Source organism: Teleopsis dalmanni, chromosome 1 (assembly GCF_002237135.1).
Source record: "Teleopsis dalmanni isolate 2A chromosome 1, ASM223713v2, whole genome shotgun sequence".
Classification (NCBI taxonomy): domain Eukaryota; kingdom Metazoa; phylum Arthropoda; class Insecta; order Diptera; family Diopsidae; genus Teleopsis; species Teleopsis dalmanni.
In genome coordinates this window covers 113,919,664-113,932,125 of record NC_051846.1, presented here as the reverse complement: position 1 = coordinate 113,932,125, position 12,462 = coordinate 113,919,664, and the positions used below count along the sequence as shown (strand labels likewise).

General features: G+C 30.3%; 1 protein-coding gene across 1 annotated transcript in view; it reads right to left on the bottom strand.

Moving 5' to 3' along the window:
* Positions 1-4,567: 4,567 nt before the first annotated feature.
* LOC119689941 overlaps positions 4,568-12,462 on the bottom strand; it is a gene marked incomplete in the record, with an annotated part of 11,198 nt that continues 3,303 nt past the window's right edge. Inside the window, 3 exon segments of the mRNA XM_038104892.1 lie at positions 4,568-5,360; positions 5,413-5,572; positions 6,086-7,240. Of these exon segments, the coding sequence (XP_037960820.1) occupies positions 4,637-5,360; positions 5,413-5,572; positions 6,086-6,299 (1,098 nt within the window).

The following is a 12,462-nucleotide window of genomic DNA, read 5'->3' as shown; positions in this document are numbered from 1 at the left end:
AGTAAGTGCCTTACTTTACTAACTATAACTGTGTATTGTTTATATACAATACACTTTTATATATACACAATATATATATGCATGTATATTGTTCTAAAACTTTTGAATAAGTGTGCTAAAAGTGAATCAATTTTACATCAGCATTACTGGTATGTTAACGAAGATAAAGACAGCAAACTTGTCTATTTGGTATATATGTACAGTGACTCCATCGCATAATCGGACAAGCATTTGTTCGATATAAATGTGATTTTTATGTGAAAATATGATTTTTTTTTGCTTTAACTAATACTTAACATACTTATCCATCTAAATTATAAAAAAAAATAAAACATTTCTCGTAATAACTATTAATTTAAACTAAAAAACAGAACCAACACAATTTTTTGGACTCAACGTATAGTCGGACAAAATTAAGCATCCGTGTTAAAAATGCAGAAATGTGGCATTTAATATTTTTTTGAATATCCTTTGTTATCCAGAATGGCCTGAAGACGATTTGGAACTGATTTTACCAATTTTTGGCACACTTCTGGCTCAATTGAGTACCATGCTTCGAGTAAAGCCTGCTTTAGCTGTACTATTGTGTTAATTTTTTTTTTGGTACACTCTCTCAGCTAATTCCTCCCAAAAATACTCAATTATATTAAGGTCTGGGCTCTGTACAGGTGTGTCTATGAGTTTGGGGCAGTTATGGATCAATCAATGCTTTGCTATGCCTGACGTATGCGTGGGATCGTTGTCCTGATAAAAATTAAAATTTTTTTGCGATACTCAACTTCTCTGTACTTTGCTTTGCATTCTGTTTCAGAATGTCGAGGTATACAGATTTGTCCATTTTACTATCTATAAAATTCAAAAAAACTACTCCCGCACTCGACATACAACCCCAAACCATAACAGAGCCTCCTCCATGTTTTATAGTTATTTTTGTATTGTGATGATTGATTTCTGCATTTGGTTTACGCCATACAAACATCTTACCATCAGATCTATTCAGATGAAATTTACTTTCATCAGTGAACAAAACCTTAAAAAAATGAAAATTATCAATGAAAATGTATTTAAGATGATTTACCATCAATTTACCTGATTCCAAAAGCCTTCTGTTTTTAGTAAATATTCCTTAGCATATTTTATTCTTTTGTTTTTATTTTTAATACTTATAAACGGCTTCTTTTTGGCAATTCTTCCGTGATAATCGAATTTATGTAATGTATTGCGGATAGTATTTAAGCATATATCTTTTCCAGGGCGGGGTTTTAATGATAATTTAAGGTCTTTTTGAAAGGATTTTTCTTCATTTCTTTCAATATCGAATGCTCTTCTCGATCATTTAATATAGTGCCTTAAGCTGCTCTGATCTTATTGGTCAGCCTAAACTCATCATGGGACCTCTTGATAATGTCTTGAATAGTAGATTGACTTATTCCAACTAAATTGACAATTTCTCCAACGGTTTTACCTTCGAAATTCAATTTAATTGTTAATTGCCTAATTTCGACAGTAGATTGCTTTCCATTTGGTGCTATTTTAATACTAATTTATGTTACAATTATATAATTTATAATTTATATTTATCTTAATGTAAAAAACATTGTTCTGACAATTATTATTGCAGTTTTGAAGTGCATATTTGTAAAATAACAGTATTTTTAGCATGAATGCTTAATTTTGTCCGATTATACGTTGAGTCCAAAAAATTGTGTTGGTTCTGTTTTTTACTTTAAATTAATAGTTATTATGAGAAATGTTTTGTTTTTTTTTATAATTCAGATAGATAAGTATGTTAAGTATTAATTAAAGCAAAAAAAAATCATATTTTCACATAAAAATCACATTTATATCGAACAAATGCTTGTCCGATTATGCGATGGAGTCACTGTATATAATGCTAGCTTAAAAATTGGCAATGCATCCTAGTTAATACCTGAACCACTTTGGGATCGTATCCATATAGATTTTACTAGAATCTACGCTAAGTTGATATGCTACTGCTTTAAAACAAATTTTTGCGATGAAGGTCATCCGGAACGCATCGTCAGTGGTGATTGCTCACAATTAACATTATAATTGTATCAAACACATCACGACAGCTACTTTCCACCCAGCTTCAAATAGACTGTCAGAGTATTTCGTATGCAACTACAAAGGATTACTAAAGACGAATATAGTCGATAACTAGTGAAGCTATGACAAAATATTAGTTTCGATCACAAAAGGCAAATCTTTAGTCGAAATTTTACATGGCCGTTCCATTCACACAGCATTAAACCAAATATTCAAACTTTCGAGCTTTTCGAAAACCCCAATTCGGAAAGCAATAAATACAATCTCTTCGATATTGTTTACTTACGAAACTACTCGAAAGTAGTCAGTCAGACATCTGTTAGTTGCTTCAAACCCCATCAAGACCAATTAAAGCGATGTGTAGTCAATAATCACAAGATTTATAATGAACAACGGAAGTATTACAAGTCTTCGAGACCCTAAAAAATCTGTTGGGCAAACTCCAACGGATCACATTCGAAGAGCTACGCCATTGTGCGCGTCCTCGAACTCAAATAGAAGGGTATTAAGCTGACAATTTATGTAAGCATTACAAATTAAATATTGTTGATATTAAAAATAATTGTATGTATTTACATACTTAATATGATGTTAACCATCTTTATCAAAGTATCCAATGATACTTGTCAAGGCACAAAACCAGCTATTGTCAAAATAATTTCTCAACCCTTCATACTGCAAGTATCATCTTCAATATCACGGTTTTAAAAACGTAGTACTTAACAGGCTTTCACCTGTTGTGCATCAAGATCTAGGCTTGCAAATTAAGAACACACTGAACAGTTGCTTGTCACGCATAAATACTAACATGTGAGGTCAGTTGCAACTCTGCGCTACACGATGTCGCCCATCTATTGTCATGTACAAAATGTGCACACAAATTATAGTTCTCTTGATTCATATCTCCTCCACGTTTCGGGGAAAACATTCCTTCACTGGACTCACATTATATTCAACATATTTATATATTTCCATCTTACACCATGTTATTCTATTATACAATGTCTTTCAACCTTCTATACACCTACTTTCAGATCTGTGTATATTCAAAAAGGTCAATAGTCTATTCTGATTTTAAAGCAATGCAAAACGCTAAGAATACACTTACTCCAATTTAAAACAGTGCTTTCATAGAGCAGTTTTCCTGCCAACACAATTAGATTGATTGATCTAAATTATAGGTTTTCTTGACTATTTTAAAAATTGACAGCTTTCTTTCTTTAAGAAGAGGAAATGTTGACCAAAGAAACTCTAAAACTTTTGTGTTTTGACACTTAATTTGTAAATTTATTAACGAAATCGTCTTATTCCTTAACCAGTATTTGAATATATTTTTCCTAATCCTTTCGATATAAATTTGTTGGATGATTGAAACAAAAGAGCTGCATGCTTGTTATTAATAATACTTTAATAAATAATTATAAATTCAGTAATTATGCTTTTTAAAACTTTATTATGCATACAGATAACAATTATACAAAAATACAAACAGTACAAGAGCAATTTTCATTCTGGCAATTTATCAAGAAAAGATCTTTATATTTATAGTGTAGAATACCAAAACCTTGAGAAATTGTCAATCTTGACACAAAAACACAAAAAAATTCCCTTAGATCACATTTTGTAGAGAATCTCAAGTGTAATGAAAATTAAAGTTAAGTTAATTAAATATTAATTTGTTTGAGTAAATTATGATGAAAGAACCTATGTCATTAATATAAAGATTTTTGAATAATGATGAATTATAGCAAACATTTATTTTTTAATTAATTAAAAACATCACTTGACTAAGCTTATTCTATCATAGTTTTGATAATTTTGTAAAATTTTATTACGTTATATTGAAACAAGATTATAAAGTAGCTATAAAATAATTGATATTATTTTCTTTAATTTTATATCTTATACATGCTTATTATTGTATTGTTCAAATACTTAAAATGTTAAATCAAATTTAAATTTTGTGCAACGTTTTACAATAAAAATTAGCCGATATTTTACTGAATATCGGAAAAATTATGACAACTGATGCCTCGGTAATTCGGCAAAAACAATTATACACAAAGCTTTACCTTTTACGGGACACTTTTGAACACTCCTATAATAATACCGGTTTCACTACAGACTACATCAATTACGTGTATGTACATATTAAATGGAATATCTTGAACCAATACGCATTGTCATTCCAATATAAACTCACTTTAAAAATTAGTTCCATAACACAGCACTTGGATCTGAAATTATTCTTTGCTATCATCTATTTCAGTCTAAGTTTACTGGTTCAATCCCTTGCATATTGCTAAAAGTTTCGTAAAATAATTGTTATTCTCTATCTTATTAATGCAAATCATATATACGGTAAATAAATTAAAATCTATACATAACATTCGTCGTCTCACACACTAAAATTGCATCATTTATCAAAATAAAGCCCATTTATATTAGAAATGGGACAAGATATTACAATATTATAACTCTACTACTGTGCTAATGATTGGTTATAAAATATATATATTTGGTGCTGGGTTTCTAATAGTTATCTTAAGAAATTAAAAATACATTTCTATGGAATGGCACGTGCAATAGCTGTAACAATTTCAGCTTTAATCAACATTTTTTTTGAGGGAGGCACTCGTTTTATGTCTGAAACCAAAGAGAGTAAAAACATCCGATCTTCATCTTGATTGTCTTTTTCTGCTCGCTGTTCGTTCATTTCTCTGCGCTCTAAATTGGTAAGCAACTGTAAAATCTTTGCTTGTAGTTCCGTTGATTCTTCATGTTCCAACCGAGGACGTTTCTTCTGTTGTACTGAAGTTTTATTATCGTCAACGTGTTTTTCTTCATTTATGGGGCTAGGACAAAGTACCGTGGAATTCATAAATTCACCTTCTTTATACTGCGCTACAGCGCAGTATTCGGTGTTCCAACTGTTTAAGACACTTTGGCTTGAAGTAGGATTACTACATATTACTGGTGAAGAAATCGTCGTATTTATATTTGAACTGACTGTATTTTGTGATTGGTCTAAGTCTTTATTTGTTGATTCCTTAAAAATAGCATCTGATACATTCATTTGAACTGCAGGTATAAGTGCATCTGCGAGATATATATCAGTGGATTCATCTACACTATTACCAAATGCTTCATACGATGCATCCATTTTAATATCTGGTTTAATGTCATAATCCTCAGTTAGGTCAATTAGTCTACTTGACTCTTCATCTTCGGGATCTTCGGTTTCATACGAATAATTAGCAGTATCTCGTAAACCAAGCTCTTCAGCAAGTCTAATAAAAAGAATAATTAAAAAATAAATTATTTTATACTCGAAACCGTTACCTGGCACAATGTGAACTCTTAATGTGTGGTATAAGGAACTCTAATTCAGCAATAATTGGACTCTCCTTTTTACGTATATAATTTTCAACCGTTGCGTTCTTTTTAACTTCGCGTGCTATTGAATCTCGCAACGTCTTCCAACGTCTTCGTACGCTTGATCCTGGTACAAAATGATAATTTTTAATAAAATGTTATTTTTTTTAAGTCTACATTTCATTAAATATGTATAATATTATTTTAATAACAATGTAACGTATGTACAAACCTAAGAGAGCAATAAAGAAATAAAACCTTAAAACACTATATTGTACTCCAAATGTAAACATACATATAATGGGTTTGCTAAATCAAAACGCTTCGTTTTGTCTTCTGACATGCAAAAGAACCATCAATCAAACATTTTTTAAGTCTCATATTCAGTCTATTTGATAAAGTTGGTGCGTTAGTTATACCCTGTTATTGCCAAACTTATTTTAGAAAATAACAATTTTAAGTAAGTTCTCGTATGGTATTTATAATAATTTAGGTGTGTATTAACTGAACTCGCATAATAACAGAATAATAGGACGGCGAATATTGCGTACACAAAACAATGGAAGCATAACATAGTTTAAATTCTTGGTTACTCTGAAATAACTTAAAAAATTAAGCAACGGCCAACAAAGTAACTCACCAACAATTTCCTTCGTTTTTTCGTCCATTGAAGAATATTTTGGAAACAAAGTAGCATAGATACGTTCCCATACTTTTTCTCTATAAATTTTATCGTTGTACAAGCTATTGTCACTTTTATAAAGAACTTCATTGCTACGTACTAACTGAATTAATTTCACACAATTTACTTCTAAGAACTCAGTTTTGGAACCAGATTTACTTTTATTTTTCATTTTGTAGTCAATACTCCTTACAGAGCTAGAAAATTACACACCAATACACAAAACGCTACTACACTTTAATACCAGCGACCAGCAACCAGCAACCAAAATAAACGCGTACACTACAAATCTTCCTTCACCACAGCACAATTTACAGCGAAGACTGCAAAAAACTATATGCATCTCATTTTCACAAGCAGCATTCGCCAATGCTCACTGCGCACCGCGGCCATTGTAGCGAACATCAATACTTGCTGCCTCAACAAAAATTTTCGCCAGTGCGGGCGAACTAACAAGCGTTGAAAATAAAATGACAAATACACGGAAAAAATATAAGCAAATGTTAACTAAATTTCAACATTTCATCCCATTTAGTTATAATTTAGTAGAATTCTTCCAATAATAGTAAAAATAATAGAATTGTATTTTTTTAATGATTTATGTTAAAAAATTATTATTATAAAAATTATTATGAAATTATTATTTCAGATTGATTTCGTTTTAAATGCATAGTAAGAGCTCCAATCGGCCTTAATCGAAGTGCAACTGTAATATATCGATAAATTTATGCGTACGACTGTTTGTTGATATATCAAACTATATCGAGAGAAATTTAGGTACGTGTGCACATCTGATCAGCTAAACTAATTTGTTGAAGGCTATGTGCCGTGACTTACGCTGTATTTTCTGTCTTGATTTATAAGAGTTTTATAAAAATAAAATAAAGTATATAGCTAGGTTATATCAAAACACGGTCGACTATTTATTTGCACGAAGCATCTTCAATCAACCCCTAACATGAAACGGTACAAAACACACGAAATACATTTTAAATTTGCGAGCTGTGTAATACAAGTAAATTGTGATGAAAAATTGTAAAATTTGTATTGCCTTTTATTGAAATTATTCCAAATTTACTACAGCACGTCAAAAAGTGATATAATTAATAATAATAATTCTTTAATATCGAGATATTTATTTATTTTATTTGACTATATATAGTAAATGTTTAATACAATAGAGTTGCATATAAAAATGCATTTAACAAATATAATTAATAACTTACATCGTTCATTGAAGGTTTATAAGCATAAATGTTTCTCATTACACAATCAGTTATTAATGAAGTTTTTGTATGCAAATGTACTCACCAATTGCTTTTTTCTGATAATCACTTGATGATAAATAATCTGGGAAAAACTCTTGATATATTTGTACCCATGCGGCATCTTTTTTATTTTTGTCAGTGTAGCCTTCAACATAAAGTACTGGGTAAGAACGCACCAGTCGAATTAATTTAATAGAACTTAAAATATTCGGATGTGCTAATTCAGGTTTAAAATTCATTTTAAACTATTCAGATTTTAATTTACTTCACTAAATCAACTCAAGTTTCTTCGAAAAAAGTCTTGCACACAAAAAGTATTTTTTGTTACGACTGTTTGTTGATCTTTATTAGATGGAAAATCAAATAGAAACTGCGGATAAAAACAAAAGAGACTTGAAAGGCAACTGTCAAAGATAGTTTTACTGCTGGTATTCGCCGCGAATTTTATTAGCGGCAGCCGATTAGTGCCGCGGTGTCTTGCCATCCTTTTCATTCATTCGGTATGCTGAAGCTGCCACTACTTGCGACACTCGTCGAAAAAGATTATAACATATATTTTGATACAATGAATATTAATAGTTAGAATTGGGAGCAGTTGCCCGCAAAATGTTTATTCGAAGTACATATTCGATATATTTATGCTCTATTTTTTCTCACATTAATAAAATAAAATATGAATATTAGAATATTATATTCTATGTATCGTAATACGCAGCATGAATATTTTTTCTCCCTTTTGGCTGCAGGCACACTGTCTAAATTGTAAATTGATTTTTTAGAGTTCGCATTTAGAAAAAGACTTAATTTTGTTGAACTGGTGGAATAAAGAAATACTCGTTTGTTATCATAGTTCTGGGACGCAGTTTAAATAGAGTATATATATGTATATATAAAAAAGTGTATATCTTGTCTTATTTATATATGTATGTCTTATATATACATTAAATTAACGCATATGCATTATTCGCCACTGCGTAACATTCTAATTGTAGTTTATGATTGGACTTAAAGAAACATATGTTAACATTTTAATATACGATTTCGTATATTATTTTTTATTGATTTTTTTTTTGGTTTTATTATTATTATTAAGGATATAGTAACGATATAGTTTCAATTGTACTCTATATCAGTGCTGTCTAGACCAGGCGGTATTTTGGACAGCCCTGCTCTACACAATTTCTGCAATAGCATATCAAGTTTTTGTATATAATTGAACAAGTATAAAATTTTCTAGCTCTGATTTTTTAATTTGAAAATCAAAATTAAAATCAATAGGGGTCTTTAAAATGATGTTTATTTTAAAATTATATTCATAAAATAAATGTAATAATATATATGGAGTAACATTAGCATGATTTTTTAGGTATTGCGTTTCTAGATTAGGTCTTATACACAAGAAAGAATAATATGAAAGCGTGCAACAAATAATGCCTCTACAAACAGAATAGTATTGAAATTTAACCATTAAAAATAAAAATATATTTGATTAATTCAATTATTCTACAGCTGGTTTATGATTTTGTTCTAACATAAACACAGCAAGTGAATTTGTTAATAAAACTTTCGCAGCAAAGTAACAAAACTCCAGAAAAATATGCGAATATAAAAGTCAAGTACGGCTTTGGGTTAGTGGGTTAAGGTGCGCTGACTCTGAACTTTAATTGCAGTCTCAAAAAATTATTTACGAATAATTAAATATAAGAATTATTTCCAGGACCATTGATGATGGGTATTTGGCAATACTCAAAACAGCTGTATGGTTAGCCAAAAATTCAATTAAATAAAATAATATAAAAAATTTTATTCTTGCAGTTTACTACTTTTCAAAAAACCTCATTATTAAATTATTTATTGAATTACAATAAAAATGAATTTATTTAGTATAAAAACAAGAACAAAAAAATAAAACGTATTCGAAAATATAAGTGTCAGCAAAGTGTTTTTTATAAATACAAAAAAAAAAAAAAATAAATTAATATATACTATGAATTAGTTAATTTAAATAAATATTATATTAAGGTTCAAAAATCTGTTAATTAAATTTGTTAGCTTGGGCATATTAAAGATGGTCAGTAGTTTAACCCACTCCTCCAATATTTCTGTCTGGCTCAGGAAGAATTTTTCGATGTTTTTAGCGACTTTTTTCTTTAAAAGAAATGGCTAAAAATCGCTTATTATAGTATCAAAATACTTTCGAAGATATTACATCAGAGAAATCATTAACTGATAACTGAATAAAAATATTGTCTTCAAAACTTTAAAAATTATAAAAGTAAAAATAAAATAAAAATATTATCTTCAAAACTTTAAAAATTATAAAGTAAATCACTAAAAATCGTGATTTTCAACTCCAAAAAAAAACCCTTATCACCTATAAACGAACAAGATCGACCGTAATTATAACAAATCCTAAATAGTAGACCCATAAAATTCTATCCTATAACCCCAATATTAACTTACACCCAAAACAGCAGTCAATAAAAATGCAACAAATACTGATTCAATGTACAAAAGAAGGACTAGCTGAACTTAGGACATCATAAAACAATTAATCTGGCAGATGACTAACATAGCTAATATAACATTATCACATTATTAGTAACTGAACTGAATGGATAACAAAAATAACTTTAATATTATTTTTTAAAATGCGAATCCGATATACACATACATCAATATTATTCATTTGTCAAAATTTCATTGACGTGACAATAGTTTCGGAGACACTTTAAAAAAGAACTTAATAAAAACCCCAAATTACCAGAGTTTTCGCACCAATCATCCAAATGATAAAGCTTATGGTGGCACTTGTATAGGAATAGGAATAAATAGGGTACCAGCTCCCAACGGAGCGGAGCACTGCGAACATGGTTGATCTTTTGTGCTGTTACAGACCCTAACCAAACAGAAGACATTCCGCTTTCCGAATGAAAGCCAGAATGTCAGCCATTGAGGATCTCCTAATGTCAGAAAGGGAGAGTAGTTTTCGACCCAGTGACCTCCTCCTCACCCAGATCAAGGCTAGGCAGTCAAAGAGAATTTGACTGAAAGTCTTGTCTGCTTCTAATCAGAGTCGATAATCTATCTTTTTCGACAGACCGATTTTATTAAAGTGATAACTCAGTTCATGGTGACCAGTTAAATATCCCACCAGCAACCTTAACTCTGTTCTGCTGAAGAAGAATACCTTACCATAAGGTATATCTATAGATAAAAATATGAAATGTGCTGCACTGCAAGTCACATAGAGGAACACTTTCAATTAACTATGATTCAACTTGAAGACATTTATAATACTTTAGTTCTCTCAGGAATTTACTACACACCTAAACAGAATAGTCAAAATCAAAGCCAAGTTTTTCAAAAAATATTTGAAACTCTTGGAACTGGAATAATTGCTGAGAGTGACTTTATAGTCCCAATTATAGTCCAATTGGTAGGACCTTTTGAGTGCTCAAAAATTCTATTTGAACTAGTGTGTTGGATATTGCATTGTTGTGATGGAGGATGATTCCTTCGACTGTTGGTTTTCCTCAATTTTCTGAAGGTTGTGTATCACTCAGAATTCAACGTGAATTTGCTCCGCCTGCAAACAATTTTTGTCGTGTTCGGGTCATGGGAACTCAACAAGTAACTGGCTATTTTGTTACGGGCACATCGGCGTAGATCGATGATTTACCGTCTGTCACGATGTTATGTAAAATGAAACAGGCAAATAAAAATCAAAATTGTTGCTGTTTTCAATACAAATTAAAAAACTGGGAGTAAGTGAAAAAACAAATGTTGGTATAATTTCGGTTATGTGCCTCATCACTCAGCCGTGTATGTATATATTTCCTTTCAAATTTGGACACAAGCAGAAACTATGAAAGTAATAATCAAAATATGAAATTGACAAACTTATGTGACACTCTGCACAACATGCATTTTCTTCATAAAATGCGAAATTTTAACGTACCCGTTAGCCTTTACATAACATGGGACTAGAACTGTTGAAATACAATTCATCGCAAAGAGACGCCCACAGAAAGCTCAAAGCGCAGCTTAAGTACCAATCGCCAGTCTTATAATAATAAAAAAGTTATACAAAATATTTATTTAAATTACTTAATAGTTTTAGTGTTTGGCAACTCATCTATTTAATTTCAAAACTTTTTGTTGATTTAAATTTCTGTTATTTCGATTTAGAAATGTATAATCAACATAATATCTTACTGCTCTAAATGCAGTAGTACATGATCGCAGAAATATGCTTCCTGGTGTTATAGGTGCTGTTGATTTTACGGAACTTAAACTAAAAATCTCACATGGAAGTAGAGCATTGCTACAGAAATAAAAATTTTTCGAAAATTTTTCGCAATTGCATTGAACGTTAAATAGAGTTCGAAAAGGTTCTCGCATGCTTGTCATTTGAGTGTGATCTGATGGTTAGCCCTAAGTTTATTTAAGAATTTAACTGAAACAGATGGGTTGCCAAACACTAAAACTATTAAATAATTAAAATAATTATTATGTGTAACTTTATTATTATTATAAGATATTAAATGACTTCAAAGAGATTGAAAGATATTAACGAGAAGTAATACGAGATGATTAATGAAACAAAGCCCTTGTGTCTCTGTTTTATTTTTAAATTAAATTAATAAACTCCATATTGTAAAAGTAATAACAAATAACAAGAGCAATTTATATTCACATGAAACATAAGTCATTGCTACTCGTATGACCTACTGCTACCTGCATAACTTTTTAATGCGCAAAAATCAACATTACATTAGGGAAAGTGTCGATATAGAAAATATCCAGACAGCAGAGGGCAACCGATATATTGGTGAAACTGTACTCTATTACCAAAGTTATAAGCATTAAGAGGAGGAAACTCATCAAATGCGGAGAAAGATGTTCGTAATATGTACAAAAACTACTTCAATGGAGAACAAGTAGTATCTTGGCAATATGAGTTTGTTAGAAGCTTGAATCGGTCTATATATAAACCTGCAAACTCCGAAATTTAATATCCTACTTCAATGTATACTTAAATTTTGTTATATACATTAGGTACAT